The 22,572-nt window shown below is 45.6% G+C and overlaps 2 protein-coding genes across 2 annotated transcripts; both read left to right on the forward strand.

Annotated features, from left to right (window-relative positions):
* Positions 1-15,716: 15,716 nt before the first annotated feature.
* Positions 15,717-18,230, forward strand: LOC139104020 (uncharacterized). The gene is made up of 2 exons (XM_070659239.1): positions 15,717-16,116; positions 17,848-18,230. The coding sequence occupies exons 1-2, from the start codon at positions 15,717-15,719 to the stop codon at positions 18,228-18,230; spliced, it is 783 nt and encodes a 260-aa protein (XP_070515340.1).
* A 151-nt stretch (positions 18,231-18,381) lies between these two features.
* On the forward strand, positions 18,382-19,335 carry LOC139104021 (uncharacterized). The gene has a single exon (XM_070659240.1). The coding sequence runs from the start codon at positions 18,382-18,384 to the stop codon at positions 19,333-19,335; it is 954 nt and encodes a 317-aa protein (XP_070515341.1).
* Positions 19,336-22,572: the final 3,237 nt, after the last annotated feature.

Consider the following 22,572-nt stretch of genomic DNA (forward strand, 5'->3'; position numbering starts at 1 on the left):
TACGGAATTTGAGGAGCCTAATCCAGAGCTTCTTCGTGCAATACTTATTCGCGGCGGCGCCAGGGGAGATAAGAACCGACTCTCCCTGAAGAAGAGGAGAGAGGTCGTGGTCGCCTCAACCCCCAGCTCCCCCGACTTCACCGGCTCCCGAAGAAGTTCCCCAGAACGTTGACATACCCAGGGAACTGCCCCATTCTCCGAATCCGCCGAGCATAAACGACAACGCGACAGAATCTGAGCCTGATTCGGAGCAGTTCCGCCCTACGACTCCTTCCTATTCTCCGGACATTTCAATTCATTCTCCAGGAGCTGCACCTAGAGCATGCTCCTCTCCTATTGCGTCCCCGATTCTTCGTTCTGGGGAGCCTGAGGAGGTCGACTCCTTTGCTGATAACGATACTGTCTTTTGGCAAGAGTCTGACGGCCCAGAGCCTTCCCCCTCCCCCGCCCCGAGTGTGGAGTTCCTCGGCGGGCAAGAGGAACCCAGAGCGATCGTAGATCCTCTCCTCGAGCTCCTCCGGAGGACTTGCTCTCCGTGGACGGATCCCGTCCCCGAAAGGGCCTTCACAATAGGCCCTGATTCCTTTGATCCTGAGGAGATCAGGAGAGAGGCCAGTAGGGCATCTCCTGATTAGAACGTCCTCATATTTTATCCCGGGGTGGAACACCCTTTCTTAGCTTCGATCAGGCTAATTGATCGAGTATTTCCGAGATCGTCAGCTAAGATCTCGGAAATCATAGAAATTGAACTCGATTAGAATTATTATAGAATTCTTCAGTTATTTCCCGCGTACTTTTGTTAATATAAAAAATGTTTTTTTAAATTTAGTATATTTAATTAAAATTTTTTATTAGTTAATAATTTCTTTTGTTTATTTTTATTATTATTTTAATTATATTCTACCATCACCATTTAGCATCAATTAGAAATATAAAAATGTTAAATTAAATCTTACTAAAATCAGAGTTCTGTAATTTTTTTTTTATTATTCTGAACCTTTGAGCTCCATTTGTTGCGAAATCACCTCCGGTTTTTTCCCTGGGAACAAGAAGTAAAATTCTTTCCCTCAACAGAACAAAAATCGCGCTAACTCAAACCCTTTGTCGTTCAAATACATTCCTAGCGCTTAATACGCGTGGCGTTGTCTCGCGCGCGTCACGCAAGAATTGGTAGTTGCGTCTCTCTCTCTCTACCCTTTACCTGCTCTCAAACCATTTTCTTAATCATCGAGAAGCGGTTATCCTTCTACTAGAATTATTTATAAACCTAACGTAACAACTGAAACAGATTAAAAAGTTTGAACAACTCAACAACATTTCAATCAACATATATGGAATCAAAGAACAAAAAATTCTATCGATACGACTCCCCGATATGAAGAGAGAGAGAGAGACACATTCATATGGTGTACGTGTAACATGACAATGATGTGGAACATTTTGTGCTGATACAAAATCTTTCCCGACTCATAAGCATACAATTGAATAAAACGAAGAACAGAAAATATTATTGTGACCGGTAAATATATATATATATATATATATATAAATAACTTTTATGTACTTAGAAAACTTCACTTTTAACAAAACGTTAATACAAAAGCAAGAGTGCCACCCGTTATTGGTTAGTAACTGCTGATAACTGCTATTTGTTACTAGTTTACACAAGCTTGCGTGTGCCGACTAGTAGCCCTTTAGCTGAGTACGAATGTGTACTGTTGTGTCGACAATTATGGTAATTGGAACGCAACTTGTGTCGCCATGTGCACGAAAGTATCTAGGGAAATTGTAATTGGATGGAAAGCACCCATTACCACCACAAGCGCCTACCGAACGGCAACCCGGTAGCGGCGCAAGCATCACGTGCTACAAAAGATCGCCGCTAGGCAGCGCAATTTTCTCACGAGGCAAATTACTTTAAGGACCCTATATTAACCGGAGGATTGAATCCGGTTTTCGCTTCACACCAATTCAGCTTATTTAAAGCACATCTGAGACAAGTAGTACCAGGTATAGCAGAGCAAGTAAAAAGCTTTTTTGAAATTGTAACGAGAAGTGCCCGCACTTTTTGAATGCACCCTTGCGTGGTGGTACATGCTGGAGGAGGCAGATACAACAGCGGTTCTTGCCAATCTCCCGAGTTCCGGAGTAACCAGGAGAAAGAAGATCCGGAGAGAATAAGGAAAGCCGAAGTCCCCAGCCGACGGATCTCCGGACAATACCACCGGCTACGGGAAACAGGATCGTAGCAGTAGAAGCGTTCCCTCCTAGACAGCCGATTGTAACCTGGGTCCACCAGACGGCGCTAAGACCGCCTCCGCCGAATCTTCCACCGGTGATCTTACAGCCGTGAACGCCTTGGCTACTAAGGTTACCGTCACCGCAATTAACTCGCCCACTCAAAGCAGCACTTCTACCGGGAGATGTACGGGCCTATCGGTTAACCAGCCTGAAGTACCGAGTATCTAGCATACTTCGACCGCTGCTAGTGCACTAAGGCATCCAGACGGAGGGAAACGACAAGCCCACTATCCAGCACGCGCCACAGACTCTGAGCACAGACACGCAGACCGACCCATTAGCCATAACGTCGGCCTTTGACTCAGAGCCTGTACAGTACCCAAAAGATGAACGGTGGAGACCGATTAGAGTGACTCTAACGGCCCCACACATCTCCTACCGGGAGCGCCGGGTGTAAACCGTTGCCTGACCTCCTATCATTTTTGTTTAAGGCGCCCAAGCGACGCGATTTATACGAATTTCAAAGACATTTGTAAATATTGTACAAAGAGAATAAACCTTATACCATTCTTTGTAGCCTTTTTTCGTAATGGCAATGGTCTCACAGCAATTGTTTTTTCTGAAATTCCATGTGCTTGCTTTCGGCTAGTCGGCTAGTCGACGCACGGTGATAACTAGCTTATTGTTAGATACGCATTGCAAAATGGTGAATTATACGGTGACTGAATATACCGACATGTTAATATGTTATGGTACTGTTGGCGAAAGCATAGCGAGAGCAGTGCGTGTATACGCAGAAAGATTTTCGAATCGACCACGTCCGACAGTGAAAACTATATCCAGGTAAATCAGTTATTCAATGTTATTTCATGTCGATTAATAGAATAGTATAGCGCGTACCCTCGATGAGTCACGATCCTTTGTGCACCGGGTTATCAAGGAAAATGGACTGCATCCGTTCCACTATCAGCGGGTGCAGCATTTTCTTGAGCGGGACGAAAGTGACCGTGCAATTTTTTGCGAAGGTATGCATATGTAACGAGGTAATCGCCTACCTTGTTCCGGCGAACAACGACCGGCCCGTCGGACCGAACATCGTCCGGCGGGAACAGAAGCGCGGTGCGCCCCAATCCTTTTTTAAAACGCCTCAAATGTTAGCGCACGGCGCGCCGTTATGAACAAGCGCACCGCCGTCCCGCACCGCGCAAAAATTAATACTATTAGCGTCCGCGACGAGCACTGCGACGTCAACCCCCGGAAACCCGAACATCCCGGGTCACGCAAAATACCGTATAAAAAGGCCGGATCCAGAGCGATCCGGACCAATCTTCCGATCTACTGAGCTCCGCACCGGGTCTCCGCTCAGTAGCCTTCCAGATGAAAAACCTTAGGAGTCGCTAAGCACAGGGGTCGAGCGTTCTCGGCCTCTGCCAAGGATTCTTGGCCGCAACACCGCCTCCTTCCTCGCGAGTTCCAGGACCGCCTGTCACAACGGATAAAGCGGGGTGAAGCGTGCTTCGTCTCTGCCGAGCGTTCTCGGCGATTGCCCCTGTGCTCCCGCTCCCGAAAAACCGTGTTCCTCATTAGAGGCCCCGTATTAAGATACCGCGATTAAACTCACGCGACTTCACCGTATCGACGAAAGTCTGTTTACATCGCCCGTGCGACAAGCGCTGCGTCACGAAACACCTGTATATAGAACGTGTAAATAAATAACCGTGTAAATATAGAACCACCTATAAATGTAAATACCCGAACACAAGACTACAATTGCTTTCGCTCTTTCCCGCGGACACCCCGGTCGGGCCTGGATACACGCGACGACTCGCCGATCGCCGCGGCGGGTCGCTTGACCGTGTCCGACCACACGGAAGAGAGAAAGGAGGGGGGGTGTTACATGCATATTTGAATTTTTTAAATTTATTTAATTTACTTTCAGCAAAGAATAATCACGAATAAATACTTGTAGGCTTCCTTGCGCAATGCCGGCGAAATCCACACTTTCCCGCTCGAATATTGTGGACAGACGAGGCCCTTTTTACACCTAATGGAATTTTTAATTCTAAAAATTTCATATTATGGGCATATGATAATTCACGGGCCGTGCGTCAAGGTGCATTGCAGTACCGGTGGGCGTTAAACGTATGGACAGGAGTCATTGCAGATTGAGTTGTAAGTATTTTTTTATACGTGATCTCGTTTAAGAAATATTGAAAAAAATTGTGATATTTTTATTGGTTTACAGATTGGACCGTATTTCCTTCCCGTTCGATTAAACGGAGAAATTTACGCAAATTTTCTACAGAACGAGCTCCCCGTTCTGCTAGAAGATTTGCCGCTGCAAATGCGCGTCGACCTCATCTTGCAGCAAGATGGTGACCCCCCTCATTTTTTTCGTCGCGCGCAGAACATTTTAGATAACGTTTTCGCGGAGAGATGGATGGGGCGAGAAGACTTAATTACGTGGCAAGCACGTTCGCCTAACATGAATGTGTTGGATTATTTCGTGTGGGACCACGTAAAAACGCAAGTGGAGCACATGCGGGAACGTAATGTCAACGAAGTTCGCGATCATAGCGGCCTTCGGTGCAATTACCCCGGAAATGGCACAAAGAGCAACGCAGTAAATTGTTCAAAGAGCCGAACTGTGCTTAAATCTTAAGTGCTTACAAGCACAGGGGCGGCACTTCGAACATTTGCTGCGTTGAATTTTTTACAGTGGAATAGGCCTACTAGGGATACCACTTTAAAAAAACGCACTGAGCTACTTACCTCACAAGGTAGTGCGGAAAAGATACCTGTAAACTCGTTAAGTTAATCATGTTCGCGCCTCGTCGCTTTATTTCGCTCGCGTTTCGTCGCATTGTCGCATCGCCTCGTTTGCGCGTTTCCACGCTCGCGACATACTGACTCCGCCCATTCTCTTTATACGATACTCGCCGTTGTCTATCGTGCGTTCGCTCACTCCGCGCTTTGTTGTCGTACTTGCGCATAAATAAAATATTTATTTTCTCGAAAACTATTACGAATTTTTCAAAACGGTAAAAAACATTTCGCTTTGTCTTGGCGAGTTCTACCTGCTATTAAAAAAAAGTGACGTTGGTCCGGGATACCCAGTATATATTTAACTTTATTTAAACATTTAACCCTATTTATATTAATAATATTGTTGAACAAACATATAGTTCTTACAAAAAAATAATATTTGTACTGTATAAAAATGAGTAATTACAAAATGAGATTTCACAATTAACGCCGCGAGGATGATACGCGGTCGTGGCCTATTTAATTAACGCGAAAAGGCGGGTGTAAGTCCTTCGAATATGCGAGTTACGCGGAGACACGCGTTGAGCACGTGGCCGGTAGATGAGATCCGCACAGAATCTATAAATGAGTTTCACGCCTGAGATAGTCTTTAAATTGATATCTGTCTGTTTAAATGTTCTTGAGAACTCGCACTGAGTTTAAACAATGAGTCACAATTATATTAATCGTGAGTTCACACGCTGCGAGATGTGATGAGCTACTGAGCACGAGGTTCAACACGCCTCGTGCTGCAGAATGATGTCTTCCAGAAGATTCTTGGCGTGTTGCACACAGCGAAGTTGATCTAGATGAGTTGTACTGGAGACAAGGCGATGAGTTGAACGATGAATAGCACGATGAGTAGCACGATGAGTAAGAATTGTGAGAGAAACACACTGCACGTTGTTGCACACGAGGTGATGCTTGGCACAGCTAGACGAACACAGATAAGCCTCGAGCCGGCAACGCCATCGAGAATCGGAGGCGATTATCGAACGATAGATCGATATCGATCCGTTGCCGGTGATCAGCCACGAGGTGCTGCCCCCGCGGCGGTAACATAATTAATTACTAACTTCAAATCTTGAACATTCCGCCTCCATCAGCGACAGGGTTGCTGATTACTTGAATTCTTCAGGTTGAGATTCTTCTTGATGAGACTCCGGGAGAGGAAGAATTGTCAACTTCACCACAGGTCTGATGAGTGTAGTAGTTGCCGTCTTCAAGGTGACAACTCGAGTGAGTCCGTCGTGTCCAAGGTGCAATGCGATGATTCTGGCCAAGGGCCACTTGCATGGTGACAGTCGTTCATTCGTGATGAGGACAAACGCACCAATCTTGATTTCGTTGTTCCGATGATGCCACTTGGTGATTAAACAGTGTCGCTGTAGGTATTGAGATGACCAATGAGTTCAGAAGTATTGCACTCGCTGTTGAGTAAACTGCCACCGTGAGAGCCTTGAGATCGCCAAATCTTTGAGTGATGGCTCGGGCACGGTGATGAGAGCGCTTCCGATGAGAAAGTGGCCTGGTGTGATTGCAGCAAGGTCATCACCGAGTGGCTCAAGAGGTCGAGAGTTTAATATGGCCTCGATCTGAGCCAACAACGTTGAGATTTCCTCCATGGTGAGCGGTGTGTCTGCGACGGTCCGTCAGAGATGGAATTTGATCGATTTGACCACCGCCTCCCATTTTCCACCCATGCGTGGAGATGCTGGAGGATTGAATTTTCAGTGAGTTCCATCTTGAGCGAAGAATGTCGCCAATTCATGATGAGCTCGAGTGCCTTGCCGAAATAATTTGTTGAGTTCTGTGGCAGCGCCCATAAAGTTGGTGCCACAGTCTGAGTAGAGTGTATGTACGAGGCTTTTTCTAGCGGTGAATCTTCTGTAAGTGGCGATGAATTCTTCGGTTGAGTAATCGCTGACGGCTTCGAGGTGCACGGCTGATGTCGTGAAGCAGACGGAGACGCAAATCCACGCCTTGTGAGTGTTTGCACCTCGTTTTCGCCAGGATTTGATGATGAGAAAGCCGGCTTAGTCGACTCCCGTGTGAGTGAAGAGGCGCGAAAGGTTAACCCTTGAGAGAGGTAGTTGACCCATCAGCTGATGAGCACGGATCCCTCTTTTGCGGGCGCACTGAACACATCTGAGTATAAATGATTTCACAGGAGCTCGATCGCCGACTATCCAGTATGATTGCCTGATGTGTGCCAAGGTGAGTTGTGTGCCTTCATAAAATGTTTTCCCGTGTGCTGAGTCGATCACAAGATGAGTGAATGGTGAATGTCGTGGGAGAATCGCAGGATGTTTTGCGTCTGGTGGAAGTGATGAATTTTCGAGACGTCCTCTTACACGTAGAAGTCCCTCGGAGTCAATGTAAACGGTGAGTCGGTTGAGTACGTGAGTCGTTAGCAACCTTGAGTGTGAGCGGAGTATATTGATTTTGTGCGAGAAGTGAATACTCTGAGTTGCGCTGATTCAATACTTTCTCGCTTTTTTCAATTCAATTGGTGGAATCACCGAGGTTTTAATCGCGTCACAGGTTCGTCTCAGTCGTGAGATAAACCTGAAAAAGAGAGCTGTTATTCTCAATAACTTGTTGAGTGATGAGTACCTGTAGATTAGCGTCCATTGATAATCAGGTTGAATCGTTTCAACGAATGAAATCCCTGGTCGTGTTTCAATCTTGCTATCGTTGCCTGAGAGCGTTGGTTGAGCCGGCCATGAGTCCGGTGATTCCAAAATCCATGGTGGTCCCGTCCACCATAGTGAGTGTTGATGAAGTTGAGTGACAGTCATGCCTCTTGATGCACAATCTGCTGGATTAACCGTTCCGGGAACATATCTCCACTGAGCGTCAGGAGCAAGTTCTTGAATTAATGTCACCCGGTTCCGGACGAAATCTTTCCAGCGAGATGCATGTGATTTGACCCATGTAAGTGTCGTCATTGAGTCCGTCTACATGTGAGATGAGGCTACGTTTACGTTGAGTGTGGCTTGAACGTATTTCATGAGTCTCGCTAATAGCAACGTTGCGGTAAGTTTGAGTCTCGGGATGGTGAGTCTCTTGAGTGGTGCAACCTTTGTTTTCGAGCAAACAAATGCACTAGTAGGCCTTGTAGATGGTGAGTTTGTGATGACATAAATAACAGCTGTTATGGCAAGTTGAGACGCATCAAAGAATTCATGCAACTCCACGGTTGAGTCGCTCCAGGTATTAAACCACCGTGGAATTGAGAGTCTGGCCAGTTGAGTAAATTCTTCTCTGATGGTGAGCCATCGAGTGAGGATCTAAGATGATAATGGATCGTCCCATCCGATTTTGTGTAGCCAGAGCTCTTGTAATAACATTTTAGCTCGGATGACTACTGGTGAGATGAAACCGAGCGGGTCAAATATCTGAGCCACTTCAGATAACACTAGGCGTTTGGCGAGTCGTGAGTGTGACGAGTTTTCTCTGGAAGAGAAGATGAATGTATCTTGTTGCGATGCTCATTTCGATCCGAAAATCTTGGTTTTGCAATCGCCAAATGAAATGTGTATGCCCTGGTCTTGAGATGATGAAATAGAGTTGAGAAGGTCTTCATGAGTGGCATGCCATTTTGCGAATGGAAAACTACCGGCATTGCACAAGCCGATCAGCTGATTTGCAATTTCCTTGAGTTGTTGAGTAGAGTCTGCTCCACCGAACATGTCGCCGACATATCTGCCATGCGTGATGGAAGGCACGGCAAGAGGGAATCGATGTCCTTCGTCCTCAGCAAGTTGCAGCAAAGTTCGTACTGCAATAAAGGGCGCAGCCCTTATGCCATATGTAACGGTGGTGAGTTAAAACGGCGTCTCCTTGAGTTCTTCATCGATCCACAGAATACGCTGAAGATTCCAATCTTCTTTATGTACTCTAATTTGTCTGAACATCTTGGTGATGTCTGTAGTAAAAAGATGTCGATGATGTCGTATCCAGAAGAGCACATCAAGAACGTCAAGTTGTAATTTCGCTCGAGTGTGCATGATGTTGTTGAGAGAACGACCCGATGAAGTTTTGCTTGAGCCGTTGAAAACGACTCTGAGTTTGGTCGTTGTGCTTTCTGGTTTGAGTACTCCATGGTGAGGTATAGTAACACTGGTTACGTTGAGAATTAGCTGGTGCCTTTACCATGTGATTGAGACGTTGATATTCTTCCAGAAATTGTCGATATTGTTGATGACATTCAGGATTCCTTGACAATCTCTTGAGTAAGCGTTGAAGACATCTATGAGCGTTGAAGTATGAGTCTCCCAATTCCTTAAGTGATGAACAGAGTGGTATTCTGACTACGTACCGTCCGTCCGAATCTTGTGAGTGAGTCTTCTTGAAATGATCTTCGCATTGCTGTTCTTCTGGCGTGAGTTGTTCAGTTGATGATGTAGGAACTTTTTCTTGAGTCCAGAACTTAGTCAGCAAATCTTGAAGTTCATCTTCTTGTCGTTGAATAATGACGTGGCATAATATGAAATGTTTGCTGAATGGTGCGCAAACAGGTCCGAGAACGAGCCACCCGAATATTGAAAGCTGCGCAATTGGCGTTACTGGTGAGTGTCTGATGATGTTCGGCTTGATAACTTGCCCGTAATAATCCGCACCGAAGATGATGTCGACGGACCGTAGTATCAGGAAGTCAGGATCAGCCAGAGTTAGCTTTTTCAAGTGAAGTCAATCTTCTTGAGTAGCATCAAATGATGGTAATGTTGACGTCACTAATTTCAAAATGTGAGCATCGATGACAACCGTTGCTGAAGTATGAGTGGCACAGAGCTTGAGTTCGACAATTCCTTTCGTATGAGTTGACTGACTGCCACCGATTCCAAGAATTGAGATCGTTGAATGCTGCCTTTGAATGTTAAGTTATTTCACGAGATGCTCCGACACGAACATGAGCTCAGATCCTGATTCGATGAGTAGTCTTACTGTATGTTGAGTAGTTGGAGAGTTGAGTTTTGCCAGGGCCGTGGCCAACAGAGTTGAATGAAATGATCCGAGCTTGAGTGATGAGTCGGCAATTGCACTACCTCTTCAATGAGTTTTCGATGATGTGGCCTTGAATGAGTAGCGGAAGGCCGGCCACGATAAGTAGTCGCCCGCGAATTTCGACAGCGAAATCTCGGGCAGTTTCGAATGCTTCTGCGAGGTAGCTTCGACCGCCGCTTGAGTGGACGATGAGGTGAGCACCAGTGAGTGCTTGAGTCGGCCCAGCAGCCGGCGTACGTTAAAGTACGCCGACGCTTGCTTTGAGTAGACGCCCTGAGAGAAGTATTCGTGATCTACGAGTGCCGCCGGCCAGGTCGCCTCAAAGTGGTCGTAATCTTTGAGGAACGCCCGATGAGTTTCGTCGACCTGGCCTTCTATCGAGGTGAGTTCCTCCAGCTGGATGGTGGAGGCATCGGCGGCGAGGGCGTCATTGAATTCGGCGTACTGCCTGAGCCGCCCGAGTTGAGTCCGCACTTTGAGCTAAAGTTCCGCCGGCAGCCGTGCGGGAGAGGCATGCCGGGATGACTCTCGAGGTTCCACCGGAACTTCGAGTTGAGTGAGCGGGTTGGCGGGACGGCTCCGCACCGCCTCCGTTTTGGCCGTGTCCTTCTACACGGCCTCCGTCTTGATTGAGTTTTTCCTTGGAGGCACTTCCACCAATGAGTCATCCGACGAGGATGAGGCTGAGTTGCTCTTTGTCGCTTCCATCTTTCTTAAGTTGGCCATGAGTTCACTTAGATGATTTCACTCAGTGATCACGTCGGTACGTAACGAGATCTCCCGTTCGAATCACGCGCGAGACACGCTATGAGTGTTCAGGCGGCAGACACGCATGGCCCACGTGTACCGGTATTCACTCGTTCGCGCCTTTTTGAATCCGGCTCGAAGGACCAAAATGTATAAAAATGAGTAATTACAAAATGAGATTTCACAATTAACGCCGCGAGGATGATACGCGGTCGTGGCCTATTTAATTAACGCGAAAAGGCGGGTGTAAGTCCTTCGAATATGCGAGTTACGCGGAGACACGCGTTGAGCACGTGGCCGGTAGATGAGATCCGCACAGAATCTATAAATGAGTTTCACGCCTGAGTTAGTCTTTAAATTGATATCTGTCTGTTTAAATGTTCTTGAGAACTCGCACTGAGTTTAAACAATGAGTCACAATTATATTAATCGTGAGTTCACACGCTGCGAGATGTGATGAGCTACTGAGCACGAGGTTCAACACGCCTCGTGCTGCAGAATGATGTCTTCCAGAAGATTCTTGGCGTGTTGCACACAGCGAAGTTGATCTAGATGAGTTGTACTGGAGACAAGGCGATGAGTTGAACGATGAATAGCACGGTGAGTAGCACGATGAGTAAGAATTGTGAGAGAAGCACACTGCACGTTGTTGCACACGAGGTGATGCTTGGCACAGCTAGACGAACACAGATAAGCCTCGAGCCGGCAACGCCATCGAGAATCGGAGGCGATTATCGAACGATAGATCGATATCGATCCGTTGCCGGTGATCAGCCACGAGGTGCTGCCCCCGCGGTGGTGACATAATTAATTACTAACTTCAAATCTTGAACACGTACAAATAATAATAAACATAAAATTCGCACATAGTAATTGCATAATGTAAAAATTAAAATTTTTTTTTTTTAATTATCTTTATCGATCTTATCTTTTAATTTTTATTTGCTATTTATTTTTAAAACTTTAAACATAAAATAAGAACTTTGATTGTAGCTTTAATTATTTATTAATATTAAAATATTTATAATGTTTATCACTCATCAAACTCATCAGAATTATTTTTAACATTAGCTTAATGTAATAATTTTTAAAATAAATTACATTTGGTTTTTTCTATTTCTATAATTTTGGAATGTTTATTTTCTTTATTTTTTAATTTTTTTAATGCTGTTTTTTTTGTTCCAATTGTTTTCTCTTTAAATTTATTATTTGCTTTTTTAATGCAAAGTCTTCAGTTGCTCTTTCTTGAGATTGTTCATGCCTTTTATGTCTTGCAGCATCTTTTACTTTATTTTCTAAAAACTGTAGCCATTATTTTTCAAGATTTAATTTTTTTTGCCAAATTTGTTTCTGTTCCATGTCGTCGGATTTGAAATGTACACTACTTATTTTTGTTTATTTGTAAGACTTGTGAAGTGTCTACCACAGGACTTGTAGGAACATGTATATTTTTGTTATGTCTTGACTTATTGTTAGAAACTTCTAATATTATGTTCGAGATTCTCCCAAATTTAAATTATATAAAATTATAATGCCTGTAATCATTTCGTCGGTTCACTTTTTTTCGTCGACTTTATCGCCGTTATGTTTTTCTAACTTCGTGTATTTTCTTTTCTTTTGTCGGCATTGTTGATCTCGCGGTCGTTGGCCTTAGCGCCAGGCTAATGTTCAATGCCAAATAGACAAAGGCTCCTGGTAATTCGCATATCTATTATATTTTAATGTGTCTCGAGCCTCCGAGAATATTCTCGAAGGAATGAGTGTATAAAAAGGGAGTTCGCTTCTCTCGAGTTCACAGTACAATTAAAAATTTGGTCGGAAGCGTATAGCAACGCATGCAGTCCATCGGTTTATTAATCTCAAGATCGCTTGTCTCAATACTTTCGTTTTCGTCGCGCTTCGGCGATTCGTATTTACTTGGTTTTTGTGTGTCGAGAATTAGACTTTCGAGAATAAACATTTTTTGTAACATGGAATTTACTTCTTCCTTTTCCTTGTATTTCTGCTTAAATTATCGGAAGGAGATTCCCGGCCAAATACACAACAAAGTGAATTAATTTGCAAAAATTGGAAATAGCGAATGGAAATCTTCTTTGACTCGGCTAACGCATCGGAAATCTTCAGGAGCGACGGAATTAGTCGCCCGATCGACGGAAATCTTGACGCGGACGTCGGAGATCTTGATGTGCGAGCCGATAATACCGCAAACGTGAATCTTTGCAGTACAAAGAACAAAAAAAAAATAAAATAAAAAAAATACAAAGAAATTTGCTAAATTTCGCGATTTTCAAGTTTAATTGAAATCGTGGATAATGCGGTAAAAACCAAAAAAGAAGAGTAGTCTCAAACGCTTTAGAGATCTACTGTGAGAACGAGACGAACTGCCTTTGATAGGAACTGTATCGGAGTTCGAGCGAAACTGCTCGATCTTTCGCTGAACGTAGCCCAGGTTTTGAGGAAACGGGGCAAGAAAATCGAGGAAAGATCGAGGAAAAACCGGATAAAACTGGAATAGACTGACTGAAAAGGAAGAAAACGAAGCAGCGATAAACACGAAGAGGTCCAAGAAGACCGACAAAAATAATATACAAGCGAAAACAACACCGAAATGATCGCGATCTAAGACGAATTCTCGAGCGAGCGGAATATAATTTCAAAAAATTTAATTTAATTCTCCGTCGATTGAACAGTAGGTCAAAGTTGAAAAAAATTGGTTGTTTTCTTTTAAAGTTGCATAACTTTGGTAAAAAAAATATTTATAATATAAATTTAAGTTTATTCGATGCGCGGTACTATTATCTACAAAAATCCATTTTGATTTTTTTCTTTTAAATGATTACAGTAGGCGCTAGACTGCGCGCCAATTAAAAAGCGCCTTTACCGGAAGTACGTAAAACTCGCCGTGACGTCAACTTAATGTTAAATAAAAATAATTTTTGTAAAGATAAAAAGTCACTTTATCAGCAAAAAAAAGTTTTTGTTGATACTGTTACGTCAGGAATGGAATTATTTTCCTTAAAGGAAGATTACCGCTTCTCGGTAGTTAAGGAAATGGCTCGAGAGCGGGTAAAGAGTCTGGACAGAGAGAGAGAAAGACGCAACTACCGATCCCTGCGTGACGCGTGCGGTGTAGCGCCACGCGTATAAAGCGCTAGGAATAAATTTAAGCGACAAAAGGTTTGAATTAGCGCGATTCTTGTTCTTTTGAGGGAAAGAATTTTACTTCTTGTTCTCAGGAAAAGAACCGGAGGTGGTTTCGCAACAAATGGACTTCAAAGGTTTATTTAAGAAATGCAGAAACTTGGGTTTGCAACTTTTAAATTAAACATTTATTATAACTAACTAATACAAAAAATGAAAACAAAGAAAATAGGCAATAAAAAAAAAATAATAATTATTTTTTATTTTTAAATTAAATAGGTAATTTTATCAATTTATGAGAATAACATTACAAAGCGCAAATATGAAATAATAAACAACAGTCGACCATAAATGTAAGAATAAAAATATATATATAAACGGTAAACAAAAATGTGTACAAAAGGGTACGATGACAGTTAAATAATTCTAATCGAGATCAATCTCAATGATCTCTGAGATCTTGGCCGTCGTTCTGGGAAAGACCCGATCAATTAACCTAATCGGAGCAAGAAAAGGGTGTTCCACCCCGGGATAGAAAACGAGGATGTTCTGATCAGGAGATGCCCTGCTGGCCTCTCTCCTGATCTCCTCAGGATCGAAATAGTCAGGGCCTATGATGAAGGCCCTTTCCGGGACAGGATCCGTCCACGGAGTGCAAGTCCTCCGGAAGAACTCGAGGAGAAGATCAACGATCACTCTCGGTTCCTCTTGCTCTCCGAGGAACTCCACACTTGGAGCGGGGGAAGGGGAATGTTCCGGGTCGTCCGGCTCTTGCCAAGAGACGGTATCGTCCTCAGCAAAAAAGCCGACCTCCTCGGGTTCTCCAGGATGTGGTATCGGAGACGAGACGGGATCGGCAGAATTTACAGAAATGTCGGGAGAATAGGAGGGAGAGATAGGGCGGAACCGCTTCGACTCAGGCTCGGATCCGCTTGAAGGGGCATTCGCAGATGTCGGACTCGGAAAACGGGCCGGTTCCACGGTAATATCCCTATCTTGGGAAACTTCTTCCGGAGCCGGTGAATTCGGGGGAGCAGGTGGTTGAGAAGACCATGACCGCTCTCCTCTTCTATGGGGAGGGTCGAATTTTACTTCCCCTGGCGCCGCCGCGAACAAATATTGCACGAAAAAACTCTAGACAAGGTTCCTCAGATTCCATAGTTGCCGATTACGGCGAGTCCGACTTTTCTTTATAGTTCTAAGATTTGATAATTTCACTAAAAAGATATTGATTTAAAAATTAAATTAATAAATGTGTGCGCGCACGCCCGCTCGAAGGTTCGTTCGAGCGACCGAAATTGTTTCGGTCGCTCGACACAAAAGCGTCAGGTGTTCCCTTTGCGATCGAGCATAAACGAATCATGCATTCAACGCGTGAAGATCGTCGCTCGATCGCGAGGGAGACTCAAAAGCGGCCTGGTTGATCAAGCCCGACGAGAAGTCGATCAGTCGCTCACGCACCAGCTCGCAGCGCGCGAAAGTCCCGTCGTGTCAATTCAAAAGATTTCCGTTACGTGGTTATCGTCTTGTAAAACAGAAATAAAAGTATGTTGCAGTGTTAAGTAAATTGAGAAACATTGTTCTAACCATCCTAGTACCGCGTGACGCTCTACTCAGGGCGAAATCTGCAAACACGCGTGCCGAGCGTGTTCACGCTTCGCGTACCGACTCGCGCACAATAAGCTGGTCCTTCGAGCCGGATTCTCGCGGTATCCGGGACTTTCGTGCACATTTCTTTGAATTTGCGGTCAGTGCAACATTCCATACGAACAATGAGTGACTTGGTCACTAAACAAGCTGTGACGCGTCGTTCAATCGAACGGACAATCACGAACTTTAAAAAACTGGGCCGAGAGAATATTACCGCGGCCAAAGTGCGAAGTCGCATCGCCACTCTTCAAGAATCATGGGCTCGCTACCAGGAGACTCATGTGCAATTGCTGAGGAGCACCCCGGAGACGGAGTTGCAGTCGTCGGACTATTTTCGCGGCCAGGAGTTCGAGGCGACGGAGGAGAGCTATCAAGCGGCACGAGACGCGTTGACGGACTTTCTGGAAGATTTGGAGCCGGTCGTGAGCCCATCGCTTTCGCATAATTCTACCAGTATCGTCCCGGAACCGTCCGGCTTAGCGTTGCCAAATTTACCTAAATTAAATTTACCTCCGTTCGATGGTAATTACGCTGATTGGATAACGTTTCGCGACAGATTCTCTGCTCTCGTTATACGAAATGCGTCATTAGGTGATTTTGCCCGAATGCATTATTTAGTATCCACGTTAAAAGGCACGGCCCTGCATTGTATATCCAATCTTGCGATTACCGCCGATAATTTTCGTTTAGCGTGGGCGGCCTTGATGGAACGCTTTGATAATAAGCAGCGGCTTATTACTACTCATTTCGCGACACTTTTTGGGATTTCGGCAGTGCAAAAGGAATCAGCGACCGATCTGCAATTTTTACACGATCGCGTTAATTTTGCAATCTCCTCATTAGAGCATTTAGATCGAACACCTGCGGAATTATGGAGCGATTTTTTGGTTCATTTTGTTACTTTAAAACTCGATCCCGTTACACGAAAGGCGTGGAATATAAAAAGTAGCGAGTTTGAGCGTCCGCCCGATTATAAAGTTTTGTTCGTCTTTTTGAAATCGCGGTCACGCGGCCTGGAAAATTGTAGCGACGGATTAGCGGCGAAACCCGCACGCCCGGTCATTACATCACGTGTAAGCCATGCGTCTAACGTTGTGCCCTCATCTGTAAACGCTGCCGGGCCTACCTGCCCGTTATGTAAAGCGCGACATTTCTTACGCGCGTGTTCGAAATTTTCCGCGTTGGCTCCGACAGCCCGTTTGGAGACCGTCCGGAAATTGAAGCGATGCCTCAATTGCTTGAGTGTTTCGCACGCGCTCTCCGCATGTACAAGTCAATATACGTGTCGTTTGTGTCAACAAAGACACCATTCCATGCTGCACGTAAATTCGGACGTCCCATCCTCCGCGCCGCCTCAGACAAAACTCGATGAGACGTCACGCGCTGACATCGTGCATGTGAACACGGCGACAGCTGCTGAAAATCAGCGTGCGAATCCTCAAATTCTTTTAGCTACCGCATACATTAAAATAAGTGTACCTACGGGCCGTAGCGTTGTCGTCCGTGCTTTATTAGATCAAGGCTCGGAAGCCACATTTATTTCCGAAAACATGGCTCAACTCTTGAGAGCCAAGCGCCAGCGGTCACCCCTTAACATTTCCGCTGTCGGCGGTGTGCGAATCGGTCGAGTCCGTCAAGCTGTTTCGATATCTGTGTCTCCTATTGAATGTGACAATCCGTCAATCACCACGACAGCTCTAATTTTGAATTCTTTGACGCTTTACGCGCCGCGTCGCGTAGCAAATCTAAAGGAGATTTCACATTTGGCTGATATCTCTTGGGCGGATCCGGACCCAACCAGTTCGGCTCCGATCCACGTGATCCTCGGCGCCGATTTATATAGTGCATTTCTTTTGGACGGCGTACGGCGGGGCGTCGCGGGACAACCCATCGCTCAAATGACTAGTTTCGGATGAGTGATATCCGGCCCTGTATCCGTGCAAATTGAGGAAGCTCATTCATTGCCTGGTTTGACTGTCCATCATTGTACGTCATTATCCACACTGGAGAGAGCGATCAGAAAATTCTGGGAAGTGGAGGACCTCCCCTCTGCTCGAGTCTTAACTCCCAGCGAAGAACAATGCAAAGATTATTTTTGCTCGAGCCACTCTCGGACACCGGATGGGCGATATGTCGTTCGGCTCCCGTTTAACGCGGATCTGCCTTTAAATATCGGTCAAACTCGTCGTCGTGCGGAATCTCTCCTTTTACAATTGCAGCGTCGCTTTAAATCGAATCCGTCTTTGCGCACAGAATATTTTCAATTTATGAATGAGTATGAAAAGCTCCAGCACATGCAGAAAATTACGTCCTTGTCAAGTTCAAACCGACGCGTGTTCATTCCTCATCACCCGGTAATTCGCGAGGACAGTGCAACGACGCATCTACGCGTCGTTTTCAATGCTTCGAGTCGTTTCGAGAACGGATTCACATTAAATGATTTTCTGCATGCCGGACCAAAATTACAAACGGAGCTTCCTGCGATTCTTTTACAATGGCGATCGTTTCGTTACGTGTATACGGCGGACATTGCGAAGATGTTTCGCCAAATTTTGATTGACCAGCGTGATCTGGACTTCCAATGTATTCTCTGGCAAGATAATGATTCTATTTCGGTCGATGAATACCATTTGTGAACGGTCACGTACGGTATGAAATGCGCGCCGTTATCTCGCGCTCCGAGTACTTCGTCGTCTAGCGGAAGACGACGGCCATCGGTTCCCTCTCGCGGTCCCGATTCTTCGCAAGCAAATCTATGTCGACGACGTATTATTTGGCGACCACGACATGTCGGCGCTGAAACGGAAACGCGATCAGCTAATCTCTCTTTTAAGTTGCGGAAAATTTACCCTCCGTAAATGGGCGAGCAATTCTGCCACGTTACTCGAGGACATTGATCCTCAAGATCACGGTTTAGCCTGCTCCAAAGATCTTTCGACCGACGAAACGGTTAAAATCTTGGGTATTGTGTGGAGTCTCGCGTCCGATAATTTTAGTTATCGTGTATTTCTTGACCCAAAATCTCCACAGTCTAAACGAGCAGTGCTTTCAGTCATCGCTCGCTTGTACAACCCGTTGGGATGGGCAACGCCCGTAACCATTGCGGCAAAAATTCTCATGCAAAGCCTATGGCGTTTGAAAACGGATTGGGACTCCCCCCTTCCCTCTCATTTTATGGAGCGTTGGAGCCCGGTTTATTCAAATCTGCAGCATTTAAATGACATTAATATTTCGCGATGGACGAATGTCGTCCCGCAGTCTCACGTTGAGTTGCACGGATTCGCAGACGCGTCCACCCTAGCTTACGCCGCGTCCGTTTACATGCGCGTAACGCTCCCCGACGGCGAGACTTACGTTAAGCTGCTCGCCGGGAAATCTAAAGTCGCCCCGATCAAGCCTTTGACTGTCCCGCGTCTCAAACTCTTGGCCGCGGTTCTTCTCTCTCGCCTTATGACGTTCGTCAAAGAAACGCTTAATTTTTCTAAGGTACCGTGTTACTGTTGGTCAGACTCCACCGTCGCATTAACATGGTTGAGCTCTCATCCGTCGCGTTGGAACGTATTCGTTGCTAATCGAGTTTCCCAGGTTCACGATCTACTTCCGGACGTCGTCTGGCGTCATATCGATACGTTCAACAACCCCGCAAATTGCGCTTCACGGGGTATTCTCGGCGGCGAATTAATATCACACGGTTTGTGGTGGCAAGGACCACCCTGGCTAATAAAACCCTCAGTTGATTAGCCAGCTGATACTCAAGAACTGAAACCGGAGGTTCCCGAGTTAAAAAAGAGGATTTCAAATCACGTTGCGATCCCTCAGCCGCAATGGGATCTTTCTACGCGGTTTTCATCCTGGGCAAAGCTACTACGCGTTACAGCGTATCTCTTTCGTTTTATTTCACGCTGTAATCGACAAAAGACCGAACAGGATTCCGCTCCGATCCATCCTTTCGCTTTATCAGTGGATGAGATAAAACAAGCGCAAAATTATTGGATTCGTGCCATCCAACAAGACATTTTTTCCGCGGAAATTTTCTCGTTAAAAAATCAAAATCCGGTGTCAATTAAAAGTCCGTTATCCTCGTTTAATCCGTTCCTAGATCAACATCAATTGTTGCGCGTCGGTGGACGTCTGCGTCATTCCCCACTCCCGTTTGAGAGTCGGCACCCGATTCTCCTTGCCGCGCACCCCCTCGTGTGCCTAATCGTGCAACAATTTCATCTGCGGTCGTTGCACGGGGGGCTGCAACTAACTTTACGTTCCCTCCGCCAACAATTTTGGATCTTACGCGCACGCAGTATAGTAAAATCTGAAATTCACCGGTGTATCGTATGCGTGAGAGAGAGATCCGCTGTAGCCACTCAACTCATGGGTAATTTGCCAATGGAACGCGTAACTCCTCCGCCGCGCGCCTTTTCGTGGTGCGGCCTTGATTATGCCGGTCCTTTTCGCGTTACTACGTCATCCGGGCGCGGAATCAAATCAAGAAAGGCTTATATCGCTTTATTCGTTTGTCTATCAACCCGCGCGGTGCATTTAGAACTCGTCGGAGATTATAGTACTTCTGCCTTTATCGCCGCTTTTACGCGCTTTTCCGCTCGGCGCGGTTTGCCGCAGTCCATTTTTTCGGATAATGGCACAAATTTTACCGGGGCCGATAAGGAAATGACTGCCGCGTACCGTGCGGCTTTACGCGATTCTAATTTTATTAACAAAACCGCCAGTGACAGAATTTCATGGCATTTCATCCCCCCCGCGGCTCCTCATTTTGGAGGGATTTGGGAGGCCGGCGTGCGATCCGTGAAGCATCATCTCCGTCGAGTCGTGGGATCCCATACGCTTTCTTTGGAAGAGTTTTCTACTCTTTTATGTCAAGTGGAGACGTGTCTGAATTCGCGTCCTATCGCTCCTATGTCCGACTCATTTGAAGATTTTCAATATCTTACCCCCGGTCATTTTCTCATTGGAGCTCCGCTCACGGTGCCTCCAGAACCCTCTCTATTTAATCTAAAAGAAAACCGGCTTTCTCGTTGGCAAATGATCCGGCAATGCACCGAACGTTTTTGGCGTCTGTGGTACACGGACTACTTAAACACCCTGCAGCAACGTGCCAAGTGGCGCAAGCCATCTAAACCGATCGAATTGGGACAACTCGTTTTCCTTCGCAACCCTTTGCTTCCATCTTGCAAATGGGAGATGGGTCGCGTTGTTCAGATTCATCCGGGATCAGACGGACTAGTTCGTGTCGCTACAATAAAGACCGCTACCTCTTCTTATGTACGACCGATAGGTAAAATTTGTCCTTTGCCTATAAAATCCGTTTCAGACACGTCTCTACCAGTCGACGAGAATGTAAAGAACTAGCGCTCTTTAAAACATTTCTTGTACTGCGTTAATTTAAGTTGCGTTACTTTAAGTATAACCGTATTGTATTGTTATCATTCTAAATTGTGTTATTATTGATTAAATAATGCGTTGTTTAATTTGCTTACTAAGATTAAGCAACATCTTTTTCCATAATTTTCGTTTGCGATAATTTTGTTTTCTTGTCAGTTTTGCCAATTTCTTTCATTTTATTTTATTTCCTTTGTTTCAAAACGATGTTTCAAGGTGGGCGGTATGTGCGCGCACGCCCGCTCGAAGGTTCGTTCGAGCGACCGAAATTGTTTCGGTCGCTCGACACGAAAGCGTCAGGTGTTCCCTTCGCGATCGAGCATAAACGAATCATGCATTCAACGCGTGAAGATCGTCGCTCGCTCGCGAGGGAGACTCAAAAGCGGCCTGGTTGATCAAACCCGACGAGAAGTCAATCAGTCGCTCACGCACCAGCTCGCAGCGCGCGAAAGTCCCGTCGTGTCAATTCACAAGATTTCCGTTACGTGGTTATCGTCTTGTAAAACAGAAATAAAAGTATGTTGCAGTGTTAAGTAAATTGAGAAACATTGTTCTAACCATCCTAGTACCGCGTGACGCTCTACTCAGGGCGGAATCTGCAAACACGCGTGCCGAGCGTGTTCACGCTTCGCGTACCGACTCGCGCACAAAATGAATTATTGAGAGAAAATGCCAGGGCATCACGTCTCATTCTTTCTTTCGGCTCTCTCCGTTGTCACTCTAAAGATTTTCAGAATTTCTTTAACCGGATGGAGCCTTACTCAAATCAAGGTTTTGATAGTCACCATTTATTGGCGGTATATCGCAACCCCCGACAAAAGGAAGCTCACTAGGCGGGTCGAGTTACTGGAGAACTGGGAGGACTCAGGAGAGATAGCGAATTTGCAAGATATGAACGGCACTCTGACCATCCTCTCGTTTTTTATTTTGATATATATATATATATATATATATTTAGGTATTTTTAGTTCGTTGATAGGATAGAACGCTGGTTTATAGATGAACGCCTTCTTTCTAGATATATATATACAAGTATATTTACAAGTTTATGTACATTGTGTTTGATATCGTTTAAATCGCACCCACTGGTGCTTTTACAAAAGAACGCTTTACAACGTTTTACAACCGCCTTTCGCGGTAGGAAATGTGTGGGGCGGTGAGCGTTACCTTTATGGGCCCCCACTTATCATCGCCGGGCAGTATCGGAGGCTCGGCTTCGGAGGATGAGGTGGTAGCCCAGGGATCGCACTGGACTCCACTATCCGTGACCACAGGGGCGTGCTGTATAGCCCTCTCTGTGGTGCTTGGCCCACACTGTACACCTCGCTCTATCCGCACCGGTGGTGTTGGTGGGATAGGCGAGAGCCGCGGATTCACTTGATTCCACCGGGGACTGGTGTAACGCCAAACGCGTATGTCACCCGGTGCGAGGTATATCCTTGGTGGCCTCGTTAGTCGTGGAGGCGTGAAGTTGGCTAGAGGAGGCTTCCACTCCAGGAATTGGAAGTGCGTGTGACGTGGCGGCTTCTTGAGTCCTGGAGGCCGTAATATCCCTACCAGCGGCTGCTGCGGCGGAAAGACCTC

Source organism: Cardiocondyla obscurior, linkage group LG07 (assembly GCF_019399895.1).
Source record: "Cardiocondyla obscurior isolate alpha-2009 linkage group LG07, Cobs3.1, whole genome shotgun sequence".
Taxonomy (NCBI): domain Eukaryota; kingdom Metazoa; phylum Arthropoda; class Insecta; order Hymenoptera; family Formicidae; genus Cardiocondyla; species Cardiocondyla obscurior.